Genomic DNA, 27,977 nt, shown 5'->3' on the forward strand with positions numbered 1-27,977 from the left:
AGATAGATAGATAGATAGATAGATAGAGACAGACACTGAGACAGATAGATAGATAGGGAACTCACTTCTCTCAAGAGAAAAGGTGGAGTTAAGGGAAGAAAAGAAGATTTTCTTTCTCAAATTAAAACACTTTTAAGATGCATATTTTCCCAAAGCACTCTGTTGTATGTTATTTTTAAATGCAGCCATTATTTTACTTGAAATGAGAAAAGAACATGTATTTATTATTAGTGTAGGCTAGTTATTTATAATTAATCCAGTTAAATATGAAAACTAAATAAACATTGTTGATGTTTATTTTGATTTAACAGTCAGTCGTTGACTACATACAGACATTGTACCATTAGGCTACTGCAATCATTGAAGTAGGCTAAGTTCAATGGCACTGAATCATAACGCAAGCTACTGTACGTTACAATGTTCCGGACCTTTGCTTGAGGACATTTTCTCTAACTGGACCTCTATGAATTTTAATTGAGTGCCCCTGGTATAGTGTATGTGTGTGTGTGTGGGACCACTAGTGTGTTCAAGGCGTTAGGCAGAAAGGCTAAGAATGATGATGGGTTGACCTGGGGAAGTGTCTCACCTGAAAAGCTGGAGAAGATGGAAGCTAAAAAGGTCCTCCATTTTGTGCCATCTGGTAAGTCTCACATGGGTGGAGTGGGTGGGGTGAGGGGTGGGGGCTCCCTGATGCAACCTGAGACACTTTGTGTCAAACATGTGGCTCAGGCACATGCTCTCTCTCTCTCCCTCTCTCTCCCTCTCTCCCTCTCTCTCTCTCTCTCTCTCTCTCTCTCTCTCTCTCTCTCTCTCTCTCTCTCTCTCTCTCTCTCTCTCTGAACTTTGAAAAGTATTGATGGGACTAATAAAAGTGTCCACATGTTCATAGCCTATGCACTTTATGGAATTCAGTAATTTACAGATCCACTGCTCCCTTTTATGTATCTGCTTCTTTGTGCTGTTTTAGTGAGATATCTGAGTGCTATTTCATTTTTATTTCTCATATTCTTAAAAACCACTGAATAAGAGTAAAGGTGACTTTTATAGCCAGAAAAGATATAGCTATACAGTTCAAAAGTAAATGGTCTGGGTCAATATTTACAATGTGATTATAAATGTTACACTTGTCTGGCTTGGGACGTGGAACTTCCTGGTATACATGTATTGTCTTAAGTGGCTCTGTAGAGTCTTATTTGCAGTGCTATATCACTCTGTGGTGACTACAAAGTCATTCAGAGAGATACACACTGTTGTAAAAAGCATAACTTTCTAAATAGAAGCTAAAGAAATACCGGCATGATTGATTTTCACATTCGCTATCCAGGACAGCGTATTCAAATTATATTGGTTATTGAGTGGTTCTCAAACTTTTTCACGTCAAGGACACCTAAACTGACAAATTAGACCATGGACCCCCATTTGATAAGATTTTGTCCCAGGGTCCCCCATCTGATAAGATTTTTGCTTTTACAGTAGATGTTTGATTAGCTACAGAAAGTAGCCATGTCCAAAATAGTCATACTACATTCTGTCATTGTGTTACTTATGGATGGAATTACTGCATCGTGAAAATAAATGATCTCCCTTTTTGCTGGGGACCACCTGGGCCCCCTCAAGGACCCCAGGGGGTCCCCGGATCCCACTTTGAGAGCCACTGAGCTATTCAATATCGTCAAAGGGTTAAACAGTCCTGCTTGCGTTTTCTCAGGCCAGGGGTTAAGAAGATTATCCAGAACAAAAATGCTTTAATCTGACACATTTCAAGTCTTTCCATGTTCAGTTATAGTTAGGTAAGAATTGTCAGCGACTCGCTTGATAATGTTATCGTCATGACAATTGGAAATCAATTTACAGAACGTTCTCTCATTTTTCTTTTGTCACATGTGATGAAGACATATCAGACACTTCCGCATTCCATGTGGCTTTATTAAAGTGCAACAGAGTTCTTATTTAATCCACTTAAAACTGAACATAATTAAAAGACTTCTGTCTATGAAACATTTTCTCTCTTCCAGGGGATTAGCACCATGTGTCATGCAAAATTGCTGCCAGGGAGAAGAGGTTCATTCATGTCTCAGGGAAAAACACTTCAAATGCATGCTCCTCTGGCTAGTCAAATATCACTTTGTGTGACTGTAATTACTATTGGTTCAGTGGCTATATCCAGTGTCCTGGACAAACACCCGCTAGTCTTTTATGCACTCTCACAGTCTTTGAGGTGTTCAGGTGGAATGAGCTGTAGTTCCTCCTTCCTGTTTTTGCTTTATGATGATGCAGTGAATGTGTGCATTGTGACTTCAGCGCGTGCTGCAAAATCAACACGCACAGCTGAATGCATTGTGGTCAAATTCAGTCTTGATAAAGGTGATTATGGGTTAGCAGCTTGTATTTTATGATTTTTCTATGAGATGCATATTTCAATACATAACACAAAAGAGAAGAATAACTTTAAAGCCTTCATTCCCAAAAGAGAGGTTGCAATAGAGGCTCGTGAACACGATGTCCATTTTGCCTTGAGTCTTGGCATTGCAGTTCAGTAGAGAAATTCACAATATTTCCCATCTTTTGTAGCTCAGTGTACTCGAAGACCTAACAAAGATTATTCTGTTCCTATTCGCCAAGGACATCCTCTGCCCACAGATAGCAATATGTCAGTGGCACTGACTGACTGATCAGTAAAACATGCCCCAGGGTTAAAATGTTTAAAATCAGCCTGGCTCATTCATTGAGATAGCACATTTACAGACATCAAATCAGCAGCATTAACAGTGTTTTGATATCTCAGATTTATGCAAAACAGCATCAGAATTATGGATGCGGAGAGCAAAGCATCCATGAATAAGTTTTCGATCCTAGACGCCTTGAGAAAGCCCCCCTCTTTTTGACGGGACGAAATGCCCCTTTTGCAATAGATCACAAACAGGGACAGGACAGAAAGCAGACTATTGTGAGTGGTCGTGGTCTTGATGTCCCTGGTGGAAGGTTCAGGCCTTGACTTCCAGCTCAGACTTGTCATCGGCACCAGACAGCATTGTAAGCAAGAGGAAGTCAGCCAGCCTGCCAACAGGAAAACCCACAGGCATGGGCCGGGGAGAAGCCGCACTGGGAGGAGGGATGCTGTAAAATATTGGCCATGATAGACTTTTAATGGGGAAGGGAGCTAACTAGTTTGTATATCATCCAAAGTAGTAGAATGGAATCCACAGTGAATTGGGGCCTTTCATGATTCTGCTGGCCAAAATATATAGCCTATATATATATTTGGCAGAAAAAGATGTCCAAATTATGATTTGGTTGCCTGCCATAGTGACTGCCGGTAGACAGACAAACATAGAAGCAAAAGTTTTATGAGAATTTTACTGGTGGCTGGTAGTAATTTTCCTGCTTGGTCTGAACTATAAGTAGCATAATACTCGGTTATTCCAATTTCCCTGACTGCGGTTCCTGTAAAAAATTATTAGCTTTGTAACACACATGTTGGTCTGTCTCCACACCTGTTACCCTGCTGTAACTGCTTAGTAACAAAGTATGTTATCCTGTTTTCAACAGAAACAGAACTGCTAGAATTCCATTCATATTTAAACAAGACCAATAGCAATCTGAAATTGAGTCTAGACTATTCTAAAACTGAAATCAATTTTCTTGATCTAAAGATTTTTAAAGATGACAATGGTGACTTACATACCTCAATCTTTAGAAAACCTACTGACCGCAACACTATCCTCAGGGCGGATATCTTCCATCCTTCTTGGTTGGTAGAAAACATCCCCTTTGGTCAGTTTCAGAGACTCAAACGTATCTGTGACTCAGAAGAAGATTTCGAAAGAATTGCTGAAGACATGAGCTTGAGATTCAAGAAAAGAGGATACAAATACAAGACTGTGGATACAGCATATGTTACAGCAAAAAGCCTTACTAGAGAACAGTTACTGGTTAAAAAACCAGTAACCTGTAATTGCATTCATTGTTGTAATATGACCAAAACAAATTACTTGAGTGTCCATGTGGATGCTTTTACATTGGGAGAACAAAATGTAAACTCAAAGAAAGATTGGTGGAACATAAATATCATTTTTGCTTTGGAACATAAATATGCCATATGAACTGGCAATCCCCAATACCCCATGGCTGTACACTACAAAGAGGTTGGCCATGGCAGCTGTTATTCTCTCAAGATATCAGGCATAGACCACATGCCTTTGTGGTACACGCTCTACCAGGTGAGCCACCGGGGCACCCCATCAATGGGGAGTCAGTCAGTCAGTCAGTCAGTGAGTGAGTCAGTCATCAGTGAGTCAGTAAGCCCCTAAGACTCTCCTAGGTCTGCCGTATTGGTTGGTAGAGTAGTAGTTACATTGCAATTGCCATGACAGGTCCCGTAAAAAATATTAGCATTGCACTGTTGGTCTGTCTTCATGGCTGTTACACTGCTGTGACCCTGCTAACCCTGCTTAGCAACAGTGTATGGGATCACATGCAGTATTCAGTGATTGATTGATTTTGGAATAACAAATAATCTCCTTGAAACTAGTTTTTGTTGAATTATGTCATTGGTATGAGTAGTGCAGTGCCCGTTCACCCCGCTGCTTAGGTCCCCAGTGTACCTGAACACTGAACACCTTGTTTTCCCTGCAGAGGCACAGTACGCAATATTTCTTTTCCCATGATGGCGAAGGCTAGGCGAAGGCATGACCCGCCCCTCTCTGCCTCTGATTGGCTGACTGTACTCGGCTGCTCCCACCTTCTTTCCAGGCGAGCCAGAAGTATCTCAAACGTGAGCAGCAGGTGCAAAACAATCATTAAATCAACAAGCATGAGATACTTCATTATATGGAACGTTACAATTGCAAACCCTATATCTGAGTTATTTAGGCCTACTTAGCCTATAGCACAGACATGTAATTTTTTTCTTGTTATTTCAAATTTAATCACATTGTTGCTCTGATTAAGTAGAAGTACAGTTATTTGTGTAAAAAAAAGACTGGTAAAGCAGAAGTACCGATTCAACTTAATTACTCAAGTAAAAGGAAAAAAGTGCAGGCTCTGAAATGTACTCAAGTATAAAAGTAAAAGGTTTTCTGTGCAAGGCGAATAGAAACTCACATCATATTAATATAAGTCAAATACTATTCAACTTAAAAGGTCCCTTCAAAACATATTTTAAGATGCATAAAGACTATACTTTAATGTTGTAGTCTTAATCACTATGACCCACTAGCTCAGAGAGTTGGATTGCTGTCTAGCAGTTTGGTGCTTGTGGGTTTGAGCCTCAGTGACTTCTGAGGTTGTGAGTTCGATCCTCAGTCAGTTTTGAATGTCGACAGCCAGAGGAAAGAGTCATTTAAAGCCCTGAGAAAACACCTCATTCAATCAGTCTGACTTGGTGGCACAGAGAGTAGGCTTGCTGCTGGGTTCGAGCCTCAGTCAGTTTTGAATGGTGACAGGCAGAGGGAAGAGACAAGAGCGCCCAGAGAAGAGCTGTGAGTGTGAAGGGCAGCTGGTGGTGTGAAGGAATAATACACACAGAGACACCGGGGGCCAGAGGTTGTGGGTTCTCTTTGCAGTCTGTCCAGTGTACATTTCTGTTGATCTGTAGGAGGTGCTGTGTCACTCTGTGTATCTGCCTGTAGGAGGCGCTACGCTGGTGATGTTAAAGACAGGGCAGTGCTGTAATATGTCTCCTCCATCGGGAATCAAACCAACAGTCTACCTGTCAGACAAAGACAGCCGCTCAGCCGACTGAGCTATGATTTGTTGGGAGTTAAGCTTCTGATTTCTACACACTGTATTCACACTGACAATAACACAGCATAAAGAGTGAGAGAGGTGAGATTTGTACCAGTGAGTTGAGCTAGAGTCAGGGACTGACTAGTCTCCTTCATCAGCTTATTGCCAGACCCATGGGGTCGGCCTACAGAAGGCTTTGTCGGTCGGTCGGTCTGTCCCTCTTTTCCTCCCTGGAGGTACACAGGGGGACCGTGCAAGAGTCATCCAGGCCGGGATGCACTATTGGCGGATAGATTGAGCAGGATGAGAGCCTCCTTTTATGGAGCTTTTTTCCATTTTTTTCCATTTTTCGTGTGGTGCTCCAGGACGGACCCCCGTCATGGCGCAGAGGTATGCCCGGCCTCGGTGGCCCCCTCCCGGGTTGGGAGGGGGGTCTACCCCCCCCCCCCCCCCCCCCCCACCCAAAAAAATATTTTTTCTGAACTTTTTTTTTTCCGCTCTATCATGCAGAGGTTCGTCCCGGCCTCAGTGGCCCCCATCCCGGGTTGGGAGGGGGTCTACCCCCCCCCACCCAAAAAAATATTTTTTTTTAACTTTTTTTTTCTTTTCGCTCTATCATGCAGAGAGGTTGGTCCCGGCCTTGGTGGCCCCCATCCCGGGTTGGGAGGGGGGGGTCGACCTACTCCCCCTTCCCCCCCCCCATCCCACACCCAGAAAAAAAAATTGTTTTTAGCTCTATCATGCAGAGGTTCGTCCCGGCCTCGGTGGCCCCCATCCCGGGTTGGGAAGGGGGGTCGACCTACCCCCCCCCCACCCAATTTTTTTTTCCCGCTCTATCATGCAGAGGTTCGTCCCGGCCTCGGTGGAATTTGTTCCTTCTGGGTCTGGCAGAACCAGGTCTCCTGGTCTTGTTTCTATCAGTGTTCAAACTACTGGTGATGATAAAGAAGGATCACTGCTGCAGCTTATACTGTAATGTGAGTACTTTTTAAGAAATTGCCTGAGGCTGGGATTGAACCAACAACCTTTGCATATCACACAACATTCACATGTTTATCTGAGCGAGCTATAATCCACTTACTCTTAAGCTCTTATCATATTTAGTCAACCTCATCCTGATTTTATTTAGTCAAGTTTTCGTCAACTAAGTGTCTAAGTATTTTCATCTCATCTTAGTCAAAGAAAACCGTAACTATTCATTCGAATTTCCAAACTTATTGTAAAGATATATGAATCTGTTATTCTGGAATTGTTTTAAGGTTTGAATGTGCAATACAGACACAGATGTTTAACTTCTTCTTCTCTTCTGATTGGATCTCTTCCCAATTCGTCCCAACATTTTTAGTCTAGTTTTCACCAGTGAAAATAGGTAGTCGACTAACATTTTTCCTCATAGTTTTCGTCTACGAAATCAACACTGCTATGGATGCATGTCTCCACCTAGTGGTGCACCCCTCTTCCAAACTCACACACACTTTTCCACAAGTACACCATGTATCTGAAACAATGTTTACTTACTGTCAATCTCATCAAAGTTTCTGAAGACCAGGGGCGGTTTTAGCATCAGAGCTTTGGGTGGGCTCAGCCCACCCAAAGGTGATGGACCGCTGAACCCCTAGGGGGGTCCGGGGGCATGCCCCCCCGGAAGAAAATTTTGTACAGTTTCAAGTAAAAATGGATCAAACTGGCGCACTTTGAGATCAAAATGAAGAGACTAGATCTATGAAGAACTACACACATCAATATCTTCTTTACCGTTCTGTGGTTTTACAGCGATGAAAAAATAATTGTTTCCCTATATATACTATATATATTCTGCATACAGGTTCTATATGGTAGAATTATGCTTGCATAAATAATACCAAAATCACTTCAGGGGAGTTTCAAGTAAAGTAACATTTTGCTTTGTAGGCAAAACAAAAGTAAAATTATATCAAAAGGGAACTTCCTAACTTATTGGCTGGAATAATATTCCGACAAGATAATAATATACTGTAAGCACTAAAGCAGGAGTTTGCAGTCAACTAGTTGAAATTAATATGTGGCAGTATTTGTGGGGGTCAAAATCTATGTAGGGTGTACCACCACAAATAGATCAGTGTATGGGAAACACTGACTATTAAATTGTGTGACTAGAAAGACACCAATAAATCTGAGAAAATGTACTTTAATTTTGAACAACAGCACTACAACGGTGGCATTACAAATGGTATTATGAAATTATTGTGGGAAAAAACAAGATCTGACTGGTTGGAAGTTGGTAGGCTACCACCACCACAGCGTGCAAAAATAGGGAAAGAAGGAAAGAAAAGGGAATAGCATGCCATGCACGCATGTTAAGCTATCATCATCATCACATCAGACAGGCTGTGTAAAGGAGCCACTTGCGATTCTGAAGGGCTTAATTTCATTCAGATAACAAGGGACCCGTTTGAAAATATGTTTGTCACTTATGCCCATATGTTTCTCAAAAAACATTGCATCCATTTACACCCACTTTACTGCAAGCTAGCATGACATGGCTGGCTGGTGCCATGGTAGCCTACCTACCTTCCTCCAGTCCACCTGTTTGTCTGGCAGGCACAGCCACAAGTTCTTTTGTTTAGCCTACGAAACAACGTTACGCGCTAATTTGCATATCAATATGCGCTAATTAAGTAACTACTAACGACTCTGCTCAATGCTCACCTCACAGTTTCATTGATCATGAGTGGGGAGAACGATTGTGTGGACTGTGGAGGACCAGTTCGCTGCTGTACTGTGTGTGACCTGTGTGAAGTGATGTGGGATTAGGCAGATAGATGGAGGAGGGAGCGCCTGCGCAGCCGCGGTTCTAGAAACTTTTCGGGTGGGCTGAACCCCCCTAAATGTTTGTCTCAGCCCACCCTAAGAACATAGAGGGGGGGGGGGGGGGGAAACACGCACACAGCGCATTGAGTGTAGTCAGAAACTGCTACTAATGACCACCATGGATTTGGAGAGGGAAAAAAAAAAAAAAAAAAAAAAAACTTTTTTTTTGCCTCTATTTTTTTGGGTGGGCTGAGACTATTTTTGGGTGGGCTAAAGCCCACCCAAAAACGGCCTAGAACCGCCCCTGCTGAAGACCATCTCCACGTGATCCCACTCCATAAAGCTGCATTTCCCAATGAAGGGCTGGGCAAACACCACATACTGATATATATTTAAATTCAAATACATGTCACTCTTGTGTTAGAATGAGTAAATGGGCATTGACACTGTTTTTATATAACCCTTGATCAATTCTCATTAATCTTTTATCTTTTCTTTTTTATTTGTCTGTAGGCTACATACGTGCACTGCCAAGAGTAGCGGCCGCATTATAAACCAGAGACCAGACAATATCAAAAACATAAACACACAGTGGCGTCTTTCATGCATGCTAGTAAGCGAAACTGCACCACAGACTGTAGAAAGAGACGCAGGATAGCCAAGCGAATGTGATTGGATGAACGTTTGACGCTAGGTCAATCACAGGCAGAGAGGGTGCCTCCAGCCTTCGGCATCATCCGAAAAAAAATATCACGCACAGTACTACTTACTACCGCTCCCTTCCCTCCCCCCATTCACTTATCATCTCCCACTCTTCACCCCTCTACCTGCTGCTCAAGCTGCAGACACAGAGCTGCAGACACAGAGCTGCAGACACAGATAGTGGCTCATTGTTCATGTTTTTTTTCCACCAAATCCGACACTGCACTTCCCCTCGTTCGCAGCAACACACACACACACACACACACACACACACACACACACACACACACACACACACACACACACACACACACACACACACACACACACACACACACACACACACACACACACACACACACACACACACACACACACACACACACACACACACACACACACACACACACACACACACACACAGATTCCTGGAATCAGTAGAGAGAAATACGATAGTCTAAACAGCAGTGCGTTCTCAAACAGGGTCCCCCATCTCTGATACGATTTTTTGCTTTTAGATGTTTTATTACAGTATGAAACCCATGATGAAAATAGTCATACATTCTGTCACTGTGTTACTTATGGAATTACAGTGAAAATAAACTAGAATGGGCTAAATTTCCTAAAGAAAATGTAATTGTGCTTGCTGTCCTCGCGACGCCCCGCCCCCCTTGCAGCAACGCCCCCTGCCCTCGACCCTGCCCTTCGATCCAGTATAAATACAGCCCCAATCGGCAATGTAAAACCCCTCACATGGTCCCCGGACCCCACTTTGACAACCACTGGTCTAGAGTATATAGAGAGTATATACAACAATTCTGATCTTTAACCATGTGAGATAAGACTCTATTAGGTCTCAATCAAGCAGACAGAATCCCTCTCCTCACATTCATCCAGCCCTGCAGCACAAACAGCCTGTTGCATCAGCTGAGGCACTGCACCCCCATGTCTGGAGCAAAACCTGTGAAGTGGAGGAGGCATGGAGGAGGCGTGGGAATGTTCTGTCTAATCCACTTCCAGATAACGCCTTGCTCAGGGGCCCCTGGAGCCAAACTCTGTGTGCCTCGGGCACTGAAAGGCACAGTGCCTCAGAGATACCTGACCAGATACACAAACATCACACACAGCTGGTGTCAGATTTGTGTTGTAACTGAACATCGTTCTTGACGTTTATCTTTTGGCAAGTGAAGGGATCTCCTTTCAGTCTCTCCTACACAGAGGATTACCATTTTCATTGTCTCCAATATATCTGAAGACTGCATTTCAGACATCCTCTTTCTCTTCTTCTCTGCATAATCTGTCATCAATTGTGTCACATTGCGTCATCTCTGGATTAGAAACAGGTGAATAGTGGTAGACTCTTTGGGCACAAGTCTGACTTTGATACACATTGACATACTGGAAATAATGGCTCAACAATCACATAATGATACGCAGATGAAATATTGGTGAAATCGTTTGTTATTTTTAAACCACATAAAACATCACTGTGTGCAATGACAGTAGCTGAGCGGGCTGCCATATTTGTGCTGGGCATTTCAGTAGCTATTGCAAGCAGCTGATGCACATGGCAGAAGCACCGGGGTCAAGCTGGATCAGTCTTCATGGAGTCTGGTTTCTCAGAGAGCCATGCCATGCACGTGCTGCTGACCAGTCGATCTGTGTCAAACAACTAAACGGCTACAAGCCTTTCGAGCACACATGCCATGTGGGGACTTTGTTCAATCTCACATTAATATTTGATAGTATGCTCTGATAGCATGTGGTGCGGGGATTCATATTACAAAGCCCTGTCGCATAACAAGCAACTGTCAGAGAAGATTGTTTTTCAATTGCGGTCGCATGGTAGTTGAAGTGCTTGCTGGTTGTTGCTTTTCAAGCGAATGCACATATAGCATATAAAAACATAACTTCACAGAAATAATATGTCTTCAGTAACATTATCTTTATTCCCCCCCCCCCCCCCCCCCCCCCCCCCCCCCCCACAGATGCTCCATCGACTGGGCGGTCGAAGAATGGATATGTTTTCCAAGAGATGGGTTTGTAGCTTGAATACTCTACGTACACTACTGACTCAGATTCCTTTTGCTCAGCAGGGTTCCTCTCTGTTGTTGTTGTAAGATGCTTAGCAAACATGAGGGAGAAACTTGAGACGACACCAGGCTATTATTTCATTTGACTAGAGAAGTGATTCAGGGAACTATACAGTATTTTCTTGACATGAAAATGGCGTCTCCATAGATTCAAACAGTTATTCATGTTAATAAGAGCCTACTCACTGATGAGCCATTTCACAGGCTGGTGAGTGCAACCAGTTCTTTTTGCTGGTGTATTGAGTGGTTAATTAATGGGTAAATCAATTACGATGTAGATGATCTGTCAGCCGATAACGAGAGGTGGGAATATTCATACATCATGGGGAAAGCCACAGATCGTTGGAGCCATTTTCAAAAAATTCTGCCACAATTTTGATTATGAAGGCAATCGACCGCTCTTGCTGCTTCTTCTCCCCTCGTAAAACATGCGATCTAGCAGCCATATTTCTCTTCTGTACGATGAGGGAATTTACAAGGAGCTGCTATTGTTATATTGCTGCATGTCTGGTTTAAGCGGGATTTTTTTTATTGGGCCTCTCTCTCTCTCTCTCTCTCTCTCTCTCCCTCTCTCTCTCTGTCTCACTGTTTCACTCTTTCTCTTGTTGCTGTCAACAGATGGCAGGCTGGTGGGAGGGCAGGGTGAATAGTGTCATATTGTAGACATTGTTAAATCTGGCTGGCTTTGCACCTTAACCTATAAAAAACAATTTATCTCAGTATGGGTCATCACAACATGGCAGCAAGTGAGGCCATTAGCCTGATGCCCAGTATCTCCCCGGTCAGCTGAAATCATCGTTGAGAAATGACCTTCAGTATTGCTGGTGGTTTTTCACCGGTAATTCAGGAAATTGTGTTGGGAGGTGAATTTTGAAGTGGCGCTGGTGCAAAAGCAGTCGTTCTGCTATTCAGAATCTCTTCCGTCTGAAACAGATAGAGATGAATGAAGTTTAGAAGTGACAGTTGGATCCTTGACCAACCGTGACACCTCATGTATCCACAGAGCTGCGTGACGGGGAGCAGGAGGATTGTGGGGAGTGCAATGACTCTCCTGTCACTCACAAGGACCACATCTATGACAGCGACATCCAGATCGGTGTTTCAGGTGTGTGCAAGTTAGGGCTTTCACACATGGGCAATTGTAGGCTTTGCAACCAGGGGGTGCAAGATGAGACAGCAATGCATAACCCACTAGGAGGGTCCGGGGGGGCTGTGCCCTCCTGGGAAGAACATTGTGTACATTTAAAATGCATCAATCTGGTGCACCTTGAGAGAGAAATGAAGAGGCTAGATCTATGAAGAACTACACACATCACATTAATATCCTCTTTACTATGTTGTGGCTTTACAATGAGATTGTCTCCTTATTCTGAATACAATGTTTGGGATGACCTCTCACATCAAGATATCAGAATGATAGCCTATCATTTATTTGGGAAGGTGGTCCTCAGAATTATTTCAACAATCAGAAGTGGGCCTTGAATTATAAAAGGTCAAAAATCCCTCCAAAATACCACATTAAGACACCGCCTTGGGGAACACCATAGAAAAATTAATGTTGTGAGAGGTCAAGGCACCCCTTTGAAAATGGCCATTTAAGTTTTTACCTCGCCTAAATTTAGCCCACTTCTCGACAAGCTCTTCTGGTTTCATATGATACCAGTATCTTCACTCTAGCCTTAAAAATGAACCTGCGCTACAGTCTCTGAAAGACAGCAATGTCGGCCGCAGACGTTTACAGAAATTTCATCTGACCACTAGGGGGTGCAACTGCACCCCCAGTAAAATCATCAGTGGTTGATTATTATTATACAGTCTATGGTGGTTTCACAGACTAGTCGACTATGAAAACCACTACTATCATAGTCGACTAATCGTTCATCTGTGGTTTTAGGAATAATCAATAAAAATAAACACATAAGTAAATTGAACATATATTTGTTATAACAATCATTTTCTACATTGTAAATCAACAGAATTTAAGGTATTTAGAGAGGGAAAGACTCCGGTCTATGTTGTTACTGCAGTCAAACAGTCAGTATCTCCAGCTCAGACAAGCTACTGGGGTTTGGTCCAGGTTGGTCCCACCTACATTAATTAATCCTTGAATAACTGATAAACTGTTTGTTTAAATTAATACATAATTATATACTTATTTATGACTAGGCTGCAGTGGCATTCACACTACTCACAACTGAATCTGTTTAAACCATTAAACCATGCAGATAGTTCATTATTACTATGGTGTGCCAGTAGAATACGCTCTACAGTTGTTTCCCCAAGAATGATTACAGCAGCATTAATTGTCTAAGAATAATTTGCAGCGTCTGCAAATGGGAAATAATGTGTGCCAGTACTGTCTCAGAAGTCCTGAGTCAGCAAATTGAAGTTCAAGGACATAAACCGGCAACTGCAGCTCCCTATTAATAACTATTAATACTACAGAGTACTAATACTATCAATTTTGCCTTTAATAACTACAGGGATAGTTGCATATAAAGTGTTACAGAAATAAATGGCTTCTTCTTAACAATTGGAGTCTGGCCTAAATGTTCTGCCTCGAGATTAAATCTCTACTGGTAACTGAGCTGAGAATCATTCATCACTATAGATGAAGTATTGAAGAGCCAGAAAGCCATTATATTATATTATGGTCAACTAAATATATGTATTTTATTTGCAGATCCTGATGGCCCCGGGTATGGGCTTTTAAACACAACAAGAAAAGTAAGGTCCACTTTTCTAGCAATGCTTTTTGTTTTCTTTTGGCATGTTTGATTGCAAAATAAGACTATATATCAGTGAACATGCAGCCCAGAGAAGAGCAGGGGAAAAACCTGTCCATCTTCATTTTAACTTCAACCTACTACTTATTACACCGTCAATCACAATTCCCTCCCACATCAATCTCCCCTGATCTCCCTCTAGTATGTAAAGCCGATGAACTTCCAAGAAGAAGTGCGGGGCCACAGAGACCTGGACAGCTTCCTGGCCCAGGCCAGCATCCTGTTGGATGAGAAAGCTGCCACCCTGGAGGAAGTCCTGAAGCGCATGTTGACCAATGTGGTGGAGGACGGCCATGGAAGCTGCGACGTGGACGAGGTCATGGACTCTCTGTTCACAGACGCAGGAGGGAAGGAGGCCAATGGTGAGCAAAGAGACAAATACTGATTGTAATTAGTTCGATGTTAGAAGTGCATACAGTTTGGTATTCATTTCCCATCTGAGGCAGCTGTTCCTTCAAATGAATCCTTTATTCACAATACAGCAATATTCTCTACGATAGGAATATAATAAGTGGGGGTGTCTGGGTAGTGTAGAGGCAAAATTACTCGCCTACGACCGCGGAGACCCGGGTTCAATTCACGGCAGCGTTACCTCCGGCTTGGTCAGACGTTCCTACAGAGACAATTGGCTGTGTCTGTGGGTGGGAAGCCAGTGGGGCATGAGCCCTGGTCGCTACAATAGTGCCTCCTCTGGTCTGTTCGGGCGCCTGTTTGGGGGGAAGGGAACAGGGGGAATAGTGTGATCCTCCCACACGCCACGTCTTTCCGGTGAAACTGCTCACTGTCTGCTCACTGTCAGGTGAAAAGAAGATTGCAGGTGCTAATCTACCACTAGATCAGAAGAGGGGGTGGGGCAACAGCAGGGACAGGGAATTGGCCAAGTACAACTGGGGAGAAAATGAGAGAAATATCAGAAAAAAACCTGATAAAAAAGAAGTGTAATAAGTATAATAGAAAAAGTATGAGACTTTCCTGCATCAATGGGACCCACTATTTGAAATATCAGTATAAAATCTATTCTGGCTGTTCAGTGGAATACCTGTTATATTGCCTCATTGTTTTTGTGTTCCCACAGTGCACCTTCTGTCAGAAACCATTCAGGGTGTAACTGCTACCTCCACTGGCATTCACTACCAGCAGTCCTGGCTTTGTATTCTGTGAGTTTATTTATTTATATGGAGGAGTGTTGTTGTTTTCATTTGTCTCAGTGAGACCAAATCTCTTAGAAAGTAATTTGGTGTTAGTGTTATTATTAGACTGAACTATGAACTTCCACACAGATTTTAGTTTGGAAATATTCTATTTGTAACTTCCCACCATGCTGTAAATGTAACATATAGGTTCAGTATGCCAGAGAAAAAGCAATCCACAGGTTCGCCTACTATAAATGAATAAATAATAATAATAATAAATTAATTAAATATTTTTTAATTCTTTATTGGCCATTTACTGCCAGTCTTTGATTTAATGTGACAGTCATTCATTCGAGAATGAAAAAATGTATTCAACCCAATAAATGAAACCATAAACAAAGCCAATAATGTTGTTTCAGTGGCCCCACAAAGGCCTTTAACATACATCTGTGTACTTACAGTATACTAAAACATTCACAACTGTTTTATACATCACCGATTCATATTGAAATCATTCCTTTGTCTTTCTATCATTTCAGCTCCAATGTGAGGAGCCTGCAGAGGCGTCACGTGTGCGTCGCCCGTCTGGACAGGCCACAGAATTGGGGAGTCAATTGCTGCGAGGCTCGTTACGTCATCCTCATTCTGGCCCCTCCCAGAACGGTAAAGTCTATTTTCTTCTCCGTTCGTAACTGTTATTTGTGGGGCGTCCTGGTGGCTCATTTGGCTAAGGTGCACACCGAGTAGTCGCGTCGTCCGGGGTTTGGGGTTTGGATCCAGGCCAATAAACAAACAAACAAGCAAACAAAGACACCTGTCTTGTTTGTTTTCATTAGGATTCAGGGTTTTATCAAGGGCAATATTTGGTAACACTTTATTTGGATGATGGATGAAATAGTAGACTCCCTGTTGGCAGACAAATAAAGTGTTACCCGATATCTAAATATAACATTTTCAGAGCACATGAGGGTGGGATATCAAGTATTGTCATATTTAGTGGGATGTAAAAGACATATCAGAGTACATTCTACTATAGCTGACATCACAGAGAACCATAGAAGCAATAGTACTTTAGCATTTAAAATGTTTGATCTTTAAATCCTCTCTTTAATTCCCGTCGTTCTTTTCAGAAAAGCACCAAGACAGCCATTGAGCTGGCCAGAACATTTGCTACCATGTTCGCAGACATTTCCTTCAGACAGAAGCTTCTGGAGACCAAGACCCAGGAGGAATTCAAACAGGAGCTGGTCTACCAGCGACAACAGCTCTCCATAGTCTGTGAGAAGGCCGCCGTAGAGGAAGTGGAGGACTCAGACCCACGCAGAGGCAAAACACTTGAGGTCTGAATATAGGCCAAGGCGTTACATAGGACAACAAAGTATTAGAATGCCACCGTAGCTACATGAATAGAGGACAGTAGTTGGTGTGGTGGCCGGCTGCAGTCAGGACAGAATCGATTTTCTGAAATATCAAAAAGAGGTCATAGAACTCATATGGCTTAAGTATGTTGTCTAACTCAGTGGTTCCCATAGTGGGGTCTGGAGACCACCGGGGGTCCCCAGAAAATGTATTAACTATTAAATGTCATCATTGTCTCAACTATAATAAGTTAACACAATCGGATAATGTAGAAGAATGCCTGTTTGAACATAGTTTATGTTCACTGTTATCTCTCTACATGTAGTCATAGCTCTGGACAAAATCATATCCAACAATACCAATATTTTCAGATTTGGGTCCGAGCCACAAAATCTCATGCTTAATGTGTACTTCATTCACTTCCTTGATATGAAAAAGGTGGAGCATCACTGGTCCAATTGATAGAATAGTGGCTATGCCAATAGCAGGAACCTAGAATAGCTCATATACAATAAGGAAATGTTATGCCACTCATTAAAACTACCTGTAAAACCAGCATTTCTATTCTCTATTGGCTGTTATGAGATTTCTCCACATGTGGAGACCACCCTCATGTTCTCCCACTCCGTCCAGGCACATAAAGATGTGGTCCAGTAAAGACAAGTGGTTGAGTCAGATTATTTGATCCTGTTTCCACAGTCTATCAGCCCGTCTCTAAGAATGAGAAGCAGCTGGGCAACAGATTGAAAAGGCTGCCAAGCCTACCATGGTTCCTGGCAGCAGAATGTGTGTAGCTCCATGTAATGATAAAGTATTTCATTATGTCCAGTGTTTAAATCAAGAGGAAATGCTTGTGCTTAGCAGGGGGAAAGGGAACACCCAAACATTGCCCAGAGAGAAGCGAAGCATGTTGTTGTAAACGGGAACCGTTAGCAGCAGGTCTTGGCTGCACTTGATGTCCTGACCAGGTCCTGACCATAGAGTAGCTTTGCTGCAGTCAAACTATCAGCTATTTGATGGCATCTATACTGCAAGGACCTCATGTACTTCTACATTACAAATATTATTTCAAGGTTTATCACCTTTTAGTTGTATCTGAAAGAACCATTATCTTGCCAGAAGAATGCATTCATGAGTTTGAAGGCCTTGAGTCATTCCATCAATTCTGAGAAGAGTCAGTGTCAGGAAGTGATGTATGATGTCAATACAGCCACGATCAAAAAATATGTTGATGTTTACGGCAAGGAAATGAAGGCTAAAGTTGCTTTGCTATAGGGAGTTTTTATATTGTACATGCCTAGTAGTGTAGTGTTGGCTAAACATGATGCTCCCTAAACTCCTCTGAATATGTTTCTGGTTGACCGGCTTCGTGTCCTCTCTAGCCCCTCATTGAAAGCGTTCTTTTTCTTCACAGTGCAAAGCTTTCTTCCAAGTCGGTAAGGGTGTTTATGATGACCTCCGTCGCCGACTCCCTCTCTATCCCTCAGACTTCACAGATGGTATGAACGCTACTTGTATTATACGTCTTATATACGTCTTATATACGTATTGCTGCTTATGTAGGCATATATATTTTGATCGGGTCAACAAACACACAGATTTGTTACCATGAACATTATCTTTTTGGCTAGATGTCAATCACAATGCCAGCTGGTTAATATCTGATGCTAACTGTAGGTTTGGTTGCTTTGGCTCTTATAGTTGGTTAGGCTGTTCGGTCATACCTCTAACAACAGCTTTTTGATTGATCATCAAGGTATCACTGGGAAGGACCGCTGTCTGCTGAAGTACACCACCACTGCTATTTTCCTCTACATTGCCATTCTACTGCCTGCTATTGCCTTTGGCTCCTTGAACGATGAAAGCACACGAGGAGAGATAGGTATGGACATCTGTCTTTATATCCTGCAACACGAACATTCTGTTATCATAATGACATTTCATTGAAAGCATGCCAGAAAGAGAGGAGGGGAAACAGCCACAAACAGCCACACTCAAAATGACTCAGTAGCATGATGCAGACCTGTGTCAAGCCACATGGGACAAGTCAGGAAGTTTAGATAGTCGCAGGAAATCAAGTTGGTACATTTCTGTGATTGACTACTCACAGACACATCATGAATTGTTCTGACACAGCAAACCTCACCCATCTGGTATCCCATGTAGGTCAAAACCTGAACAAAACCTGATCATTAAACTCATGCTCTGTAAATTCATGTAAATTCATCACCTATTTAAAGCCTATTTAACTCTGACTGTAAATTTCATGTAAATTCAACATAACATATTTAATATCCACGGAACACTCCTCCACTCATGTACATATTGTATAGATATATTTGATTTAATTTGATTTGATTACACTTGCAACATTGTGTTTGTCTTTTAGTTATCTTCCTACTTCTTTATCTCTGTATATTGACCTGACCGCTACGCTGCATACAGACACTAAGACAAATTCCTCATATGTAACTTGCATACTGTGGCAATAAAAGTGATTCTGATTCTGATTTGTTGTAAGCACTATTTTACCCATTATGTTACATTAAATTACACTACAATTACAATGTAATGTAATGTAATGTAATGTATTATTTGACCCGTACATGTTATACATGTTGTTTTTTAATAGATGTTCAAAAGACCATTGTTGGCCAAAGCATTGGAGGGGTGATCTATTCTTTGTTTGCTGGCTCACCGCTGGTCATTCCACTGACGACTGCACCACTGGCCATCTTCATAAGTGGTAAGTGTTGTGTGCTATTATTACTGCAATATAGGAATATAAGAACTGACACTTATGAACCTGAGAAATATATTGTCCAGTGCAAAACTGTTATTGGTTTCTAATTATAAAATGCTATGATAAAGAATTGCCACTACAGTACTTGTCTCAGCCAAGCAATTCAGTTGATTTGTTTTGACAGTGTTATTATTAGATATAATGCAATCCGGTGCAATCCTTGTGTGTGCATGTGATGGTGTGTGTGTGTGTGTGTGTGTGTGTGTGTGTGTGTGTGTGTGTGTGTGTGTGTGTGTGTGTGTGTGTGTGTGTGTGTGTGTGTGTGTGTGTGTGCGTGCGTGCGTGCGTGCGTGCGTGCGTGCGTGCGTGCGTGCGTGCGTGCGCGTGTACGCGTGCCTGCGTGCGTGTGTGTGTTTTACAGTGATCAGGGGGATCTGTGACGACTATGACCTAGACTTTGAAGCTTTCTATGCGTGCATCGGCTTGTGGAACAGTTTGTTCCTCATCCTCGGAGGCTTATTCAATGTCAGTCTTACGATGAAACTCTTCAAACGGTTAGTAGACAACTCAACCTTGACCAGACTGCGTTGTTACTATGATATATGTACAAAACAAATCTCAACATTGAACTATGTCTGCCATGCACTGGGGTGAGCTGGCTGATAAGAAAAGACCCATCTCTATTGTGACTTCCTATTCCCCCGCCATAAGCAGTCATTTTGTTGAATGTGCACTCTTGCTATCATAGCCATCATTGTGCCTTGAATGGACCGTTATGTCTGTGCCTGTATCAAAAAAGCTGTTTTGATAAGACATGAGTGATCACACTGTGCTCCTTTTATTGCTCTTTATCTCTCAGCTCAACAGAAGAAGTCATTGCATTGTTCATCTCTATAGCCTTTGTGGGCGATGCAGTGAAAGGCACTGTCAAAAGTAAGTCTAGCCAAGGTCAGATTACAGTTTACCATGTTCTGAATGATTCCACCCTCCGGCAGAGAGATTTCGCTCAAATGTATGAAGAAATGTGTAAAGGAAACGTGTAAACTGCTGATCATTTGTCATGGTTAATGTACCCCAGCATACATCCATATCCATCATGGAGTCTTTAGAGGAATGGCAAGCGTGCAATCAAACCGGGCTCCCCGGGTGCCGTGGGGAGATTGACAACCTTAAAATGTGAACATAGTGTAGTTTCACGCCGTCTCTGTTTATATGTTTTTCACAAGCGTTTACCACGAGACAGGGAAGAGACGGCGGCTGGCCATGTGCTGGATTCTTTACAGCGTTCTGTTCTTTCTCTCTTGGCCTGAGGCGGTTGTACAAACTGAGCAAAGCATTCATTCATGCTGCTTAAACGCCCTGCTGCGCTGCCTGCAACTTCACTGGGAACGGCGATGAGAAAAAGAGTGATCTTTGATAATGAAGTATGTGTAGAGATAAGCAATGTAGCGTGAAATGAACTTAAAGTGTACTTTCTTTCATATACGTCAGCATTTGTATTGTACTCGCTGAGACGCAGAGTGGGCCGTGGGCCTTGTGGGTTGGTCACATGGACAAGTGTGTTAAATGAGCATGTTCACTCAGCCAGAGTCCCAGAGCAAGAGTACATTTATTCACCGAGCACTATGAACAAGTTTAATAAACCCTGCTCAACCTTTATTGTTCCAAATGTCAAAACGTTTGCTCTCTCTCTCTCCCCGTCCCACCTCCTAGTTTTTGAACACTTCTACCACGGGCCCACGCTGGCCACTACCAACAGCACTGTGGTGCTGGAGCAGATTAAGGACATTTTAGAGCAGGCCAATAACAAGACAGGAGGTGGGAGTGGGAACGGCACTGCAGAAGGACACCTGCCTGTCTTCCTGCCTGAGTCTCTGGTGCTGTGCACGAGAGAGAGGCCCATCCTCTGCCTGCTGCTCATGCTGGGGACTTTGTGGCTGGGTTACGCCCTCTACCTCGTCAAGAGGAGGTAGGTTCACATCCTGTACTGGACCGCAATCAGTCACGACAATCATCCATCCTATTTATTTCATGACATGTAACTAGTGGCAGAGTCCAATGCTTTGGCCAGCTGCCCTGTTAAGTAGCTATGCATAGGCTCACATAGCCTACCTCTGAAGCTGAAAAACACAAAACATGCTTTCACCCATCATCAGGTGTAGTAATATTGTAATAAGCGGGGACAGAAATGCCACATTGCCATCTTGCATAATTTTGTAGCTTGTTAAAAGTACGGTAAGTACTGTAAAACTACTTGTGGAATTTAGTATACTACTTGTATTTTAACTGAGCGCAATTTTGTCTCGATTCTTCTCCCGCAGCCCATATCTGAATGCCAAAGTCAGAGAGGTGGTGTCTGACTGCGCTCTACCCATCTCTGTGGTGATATGCTCATTCATCGGCTCCTACCTTTTCCTTGACATACAACGTGAGTACAAAGCTTTCTCTCAAATAACAGAATTGCTAGTAGAATACCTGTGAGAATGGAAGTCACAACCCTAACATTGAATGCCTTTCAGTCTTTATAAATCCTCTGTTGAAGGGGGAAAAGAAAACATTTTGCTTCCAGTGGGTGTTGCTTGTGCATCGTTTCAACCTAATGTGGGTTTACTAAATGTTGCTTAAATAAAGGTTACTAGCAGCAAAACTAACTGTCAAGCTACTGTATTTATTTCCTCTCTTTTTTTTTTACCTTGCACATGAGATATAATTCTGTTTGGGTTGTCCATACAGTACTCTCTAGATTCACCTGTGTCTAAACTCTCTGTTCCTACCAGTTCCTGTCTTCAATGTCCACAATGGACCAGTCTTCAATTTTGCCCCGTTTAACAAGCTGACAGGCATGAACACTCTAAGTGCTGTGGGCTTGGGTTTCCTGCTTGCATTGCTCATCTTCATAGACCAGAACATCGTCATTTCACTCACACATGTACCAGAACACAAGTAAGGCCCTGTTTATAGGTTTGAATGCTAAGCCTGGCTTGTAATGTGAATTGTGTTGACACTGCCGTATTGGATGCAAAACAATCATTCTGCCCCCTGTTGGTTGGTGTGGGTTATCTTCCCTGACATCATGACATTAATGGGGTTTCCATCCAAATGTATCGCATAATTCAAGCAAATTTTGGGAAAATTTCGCAAAATAAAATGCGAATTTTTGCATGTTTCCATTCAGTTTTGTTTAGCGAGTTTTGGGAGTCGGCAGGTTGAGCAGTAGGTGGCGCTTCTCGTCAGGAGGAGGCGTAACGTGCCTGTGCCAGAGACAGTGGCGCCGGAACGAGTTTGCAATAAGGGGGACACCATTTTTTTTTTTTTTTTTTTCTCAATTTTTTTTTTTTTTTTTCCGGCGACCGTTAGGGCGTCGACGAAAAATTGACGTTTTTATGGACGTTTGGATGATTTTTAGCCATATTTAGATGAATATCTCATTTTAAATTAACATTAGGATTATACTGTAGTAATGTAATTATTCAGTATTTTTCCTTTTCTCACTCACTTGGTGACCTGCTCTCCCTTTAGGTAATTTTATAATTACACTACAACAGACAGCAACACAGGCAGAAACACTGAACTTATTATTATTATTATTATCACTTCGAAACACAGTGCAAAACTTGTCATCTCAACACAAAAATAAAATAACAATAACCGTATACGATTATAGCAGCAGCCAATGACAGTGAGTGCAGTACAGAGTCCAGGTCTGTCTGTCTCTCAGGTGTAATAATCCCACAATGATCATGGCTTTAACAAGTGTCACAGGCTGTGTAAACAGTGTAAAGTGGGCTCTCTGTAACTTGATCCCTGGGTCTGTCTGTCTCAGGTGTAATAATCCCACAATGATCACGGCTTTAACAAGCATCACAGGCTGTGTAAACAGTGTAAAGTGGGCTCTAAGCGTCAGGGGCAGTTGCCCCCTCAGATTAAAAAAAAAAAAAAAAAAAAAAAATTTTTTTTTTTTTAGGGGGACCAAATTTTAAGGGGGACAAAATGTCCCCATGTCCCCCTTGTTCCGGCGCCAGTGGCCAGAGATCTCCATGGTAGTATCAGCGGAGACCTGCTTTGAGTGTTGTTTATTGTACAAAGCTCCGTTAGGGTTAGGCTATCATTTACAGTACATCCATGGTCATTTTTATCCACAGTATGTGTAGGCATCATCTTCCATAGAAGTTCATGAACAAGCATACAAGTACTGTCGGTAACACTTTACAATAACGTACACAAATACTGTAGTAGTTACTAGTAAACTAATCATGAACTAATAGTTAGTTAATGAGTAGCTAATGAATAATTTGTCATTAGTCAATCACTAGTTAATCATAGTTAATGAGAAGGTAGTCATTAGTTAATGATTAGTATCTAAGTTCCTGCGTAGACTAGTTAATCATTACTTAATGATTACTAAATGTCAGCTCCTGAATATAGTAGTTAATCATTAGTTACTGATTAGTCGGTCAGTTCCATGAGTAGAGTAGTTAATCATTCGTTAATGATTAATAAATGTCAGTTTGTGAATATATTAGTTAATCGTTAGTTAAGGTCACATTATGAGTATAGTAGTTAATCATTAGTTCATGATTAGTTATTAGTTCCTTAGTAGAGTAATTACTCATTAGTTAATGGTTAGTCAATGGTCAGTTTGTGAGTATAGTAGTTAATTGTTAGTTACTCATTACTTAATTATTACCTGTACAAAGTTATTCTTTTGTGTACCCTATTGTAAAGTGGTGCATCATACTGAGTAGTTTATGAGTACTTACTCATTACCTGTCCATTAGTTACTCTTTTTGTGTACCCTAATATAAAGTGAAACATCATATACTTACACGTAATAAATTCAAGACTTGTTCCAGGTGAGATTTTATTAGTTTACTAATAACTACTACATTATTTGTGTACGTTATTGTAAAGTGTTACCGTACTGTCAGGGTCCGTAAATGAAAAACCACTCTAAACTGGTTTGTGTGAATGTCCGTACCAACAGGTTGCTAAAAGGTACAGCGTTCCACTGGGACTTGATGCTGACTGGCTTCATCAACATCCTCATGTCGTGTCTGGGGCTGCCATGGATGCACGCCGCCTTCCCACATTCCTCTCTGCACGCCCGCCAGCTGGCCAAAGTGGAACAGCGTGTAGAGAACGGACACGTCTACACAACGTGAGTCGGGTGATAAGGGGAATATTATCATTAAAGGTCAGATTATGATTCAGTTTGCAAATAAATGGCGCAGGATCAGAATAATTCTTCATGATGTTTTGCAAAAATGTGGTTCATTCAAATGGTATTTTGGACAACACCAACTCCTCTAATTCAAATGACCCTTCTGTTGGGAGGCATTGCAGGGCAGCTGTCAGTTCAAATGCGGATTGGAAGGATTTCAATCATCGTTTAGTGAAGTGAGCCAATCAAAGCCAAGTTCAGTTGTGTGACTGACTTGACTGGGGTCAGTCCAAGGTCTCACAAGGTCAATTAATTTCTGTCAGAGCTGTTCAGTCTTCACTTGAGAAGTTCTTCAAAGTCCAATCTTTCACTGAGGCTCCATCCAAAAATCATCAAATTGTGGTGGGGCCATTAGGTGTCATTTACAATGTGGACATGTCCCCACCACTTTTCAACAGAAAGTGACACCCTTGTGCACTCAGATGTCAAATGTGGTCTGACAGAGAAGTCTGGAAAAGTATGGAATTTTGAAATGGAAAATGTGTAGGAACCCTGCTTTAAGATAACTGAGTGAGGTGAATAAACTTTATGTTCTTTTGTCGAACAAGAAGAGTGTGTGGGGATCCTTAAAGTGTACATTCTCTGTAAAGTCCTCTGACACATGCTTGTGAATTACAGTAGGGCTACATGTATATAAATAAACCAACCTGACATGTGTCCTGACAGTATTGTCAGTGTGAAGGAGACACGTCTGACCGCGCTGACAGCCAACATCCTGATCGGCCTGTCGGTGTTCATGCTGCCCGTGCCTCTGCAGTGGATCCCCAAGCCCGTCCTCTATGGCCTCTTCCTCTACATCGCAGCCACCTCTCTGGATGGAAACCAGATGGTGGACCGCATGGCCCTGCTGCTAAAGGAACAGGTGAGGAGGAAGGACACAAAATACACTTATTTGGTTGGTTGGTCCGTCTGTTAGTGGCCAGTTAGGTCCGTCTGTTAGTGGTCAGTTACCTTGTGTGGAAAGCTCTCCCTATTACTGCTGAGTTATTTTGTCCATGTGCCCCCCCCCCCATACGGCAAAAAAACACTTATGCCAGATCACGATATCCAAAATCTAAGATGATACTGTATCTAGTCTAGTCTATATCACAATATCAATATAAAATCGATATATTGCCCAGCCGTACCCTCTAGTGGTCAGAAAATTAAGAGCTGCCACATTCAATCATACTTCATATTGGGATTCAACTAAAACGAGCATGCTTTGATGATTGGTTAGGTTAATATCAGGGTAAGAAAAAGTCCACGATGGAAATAAGCCTTTTGATTGATTGATTGATTGATTGATTGACTGACTGACTTTATTCATGGATATAGAGACAATAAAAGATCCAAGGGATAGCATGTAAAAGTGTAAACACTTAATTCCAACATGGTCCTTGATGTGTTATTGTGTTCTCTTGTGTTCTCAACCTCAATGATTTTTGCTGGGCAGTTGTATACATATATATTTTTTAATCAATTATCAAATAAATTCAAACCTGGTTATTAACTTGACACATTTGTTTATTTAAAAATAAACAAAAGATACTGCAATGCTTGAGATGGCTTAACTGGGGCTTGGCAGATTTGTGAGGGGCTATGGCCCCCCCTTGCCCTGGTGTAACGCCGTCCCTGTTTACCAACCCAGCTGTTTTTTTTGTTTGTTTGTTTACCAAAGAATACCAATAAGACAGGAGAGGCAAATAATCTCATGCTGTTTAAGATTTCACTCTTAAATTTGGATTTGTCACTGCAGTGGACAGAGAAGTGTTCATACCCAACACCTGAATTTCAATTGAGCAATTAAAGAAAATCTACATGGTCTGCTAAGTTAGGTGCTCTTCTCTATTGCAGCTCCACTTTGTAATATAGTGTGATAGAACAGGTGTATTTTTACATGAACATCTTGCATAGCGCAGTTTTAATGTTAGTCAATCTATTTTCCAGAATGTGAACAGTGAAGCCAACCCCAAACTAAGCCCTCTAACCATATAAGGACTGTCACCTCTCTTTCTCCCTCTCCAGACTTCCTACCCTCCTACCCACTACATCCGCCGTGTGCCTCAGAGGAAGGTGCACTGTTTCACAGCACTGCAGATGATCCAGCTGATCATCCTCTGTGCCTTTGGGATGTATCCTCTGCCCTACATGAAGATGGTCTTCCCCCTGCTCATGATCCTCCTCGTCCCTGTCAGGTAAGATAACCCAGGCCGGCCAACAGGGGGCAGAATGGGACTATCTAAGCCTTGAGACTGAGAACCAAGTGTTGGCATCAAATTCTCATGTGTTCTCACCGTGGTCTAAATTCAAGGCTTTGTATTTTCATTATTATAGCAGGTAGACTGTTCATTTTGTGCTGATGCTGTTCAAACATTTCCCTAATAGACATATAAGTTGATTTTTGTCTGAATGATTTATTGTATATCACTTTGTATACAATATCTGCATGTAATACATGGGGAAACTGCATTGTATTGTATAACTGTACTGAATGGCATCTCGCTTTGTTTTATCTCAGGACCAGCTTACTTCCAAGAGTTATTGATGCGAAGTACCTGGATATTATGGATTCACAGCACATGTAGAAGAACGGAGACAGATTCATCATCTCCAGATGCAAGGGAACCAAACTTAGAGTTCAATGACAGTTGGTTGTGTTGCTGATGTGAAATGCATTTGGACTGCAAAGATTTCAGTTTGAGCACTAAGCTAGTGACTGGCTGAAGTGAGGCTCTTTGGATGGGCCACTCGTTTCACCCCTCGTTTGGTATCTCGTCGTTGAACACATTTACAATCAATGTAGTTGCCTTTTATATTTAACATATTGCGACATCATTAATACAGTATATTTAACAATATAGTCATGAAGGATTTTCCTGTTTTGCTGTACGTCCTTCCCACACATCCTTCTTGAGCTGGACACACACAAGTTACACAAGTTCATGTCAAAGGCAATTTCTGTAACATTTAAAATACTTTGGGATCATTTCATTCAGTTTAGGCATCATTTTGTTTTGTTTTGAATAATAAACACTGCTTGGTCTAGTTGTTCTACTGTACTTGAATTTAAGGTTGAGGTGATCTGCGATATGAGCATTTCAAAGTAATTAATTTTACTTTGCCACCCTAGAAAATCTAGCAATAATTGAACAGACTTCTGCCGTTGAGAGAGCAATAGCGGATTGGGGAAACAGAATTGGTCACTGTTGCATGTGAAAACATGTGTAATATCATCAGAAATGGGGACAATAGTTTAATCAATGACAATGAAGTGATCGATACAAAACACTCGTTCCATTCATTTAGACAATGAAAAAAATAAGCTATATTGGTTTTGAGGAGACACACATGTTAAATGACCTTAGTATGAAGTTTTTACTGTTGCGATATTGGAATTAATCAAGCTGTTATTAAATGAATAAAGCCCTTTGAGTGAACTGA

The 27,977-nt window shown here is 41.9% G+C and overlaps 1 protein-coding gene across 1 annotated transcript; it reads left to right on the forward strand.

The window, feature by feature from the left end:
* Positions 1-512: 512 nt before the first annotated feature.
* LOC310789963 (solute carrier family 4 member 11-like) lies at positions 513-27,938 on the forward strand. Its single transcript, XM_083651682.1, has 20 exons — positions 513-640; positions 11,208-11,258; positions 12,316-12,417; positions 13,996-14,039; positions 14,241-14,460; positions 15,174-15,255; positions 15,771-15,894; positions 16,362-16,571; positions 18,005-18,089; positions 18,347-18,472; positions 19,223-19,336; positions 19,755-19,887; positions 20,193-20,266; positions 21,047-21,302; positions 21,655-21,761; positions 22,111-22,276; positions 24,318-24,491; positions 25,221-25,416; positions 26,562-26,731; positions 27,055-27,938. Exons 1-20 carry the CDS (start codon positions 604-606, stop codon positions 27,119-27,121), a joined length of 2,538 nt encoding a protein of 845 aa, XP_083507808.1. The 5' UTR covers positions 513-603; the 3' UTR covers positions 27,122-27,938.
* Positions 27,939-27,977: the final 39 nt, after the last annotated feature.

The sequence above is a fragment of the Poromitra crassiceps genome (genome assembly GCF_964638095.1).
Source record: "Poromitra crassiceps genome assembly, chromosome: 15".
Lineage (NCBI taxonomy): Eukaryota > Metazoa > Chordata > Actinopteri > Beryciformes > Melamphaidae > Poromitra > Poromitra crassiceps.

Excerpts from the sequence above, each read along its gene's own strand:
- LOC310789963 (XM_083651682.1), top strand. The coding sequence starts at position 604 with ATGGAAGCTAAAAAGGTCCTCCATTTTGTGCCATCTG. Across the intron at positions 16,572-18,004 it reads GCAGAGGCAAAACACTTGAG|TGCAAAGCTTTCTTCCAAGT; the intron begins GTCTGAATATAG and ends TTTTCTTCACAG. Across the intron at positions 24,492-25,220 it reads AACGGACACGTCTACACAAC|TATTGTCAGTGTGAAGGAGA; the intron begins GTGAGTCGGGTG and ends GTGTCCTGACAG.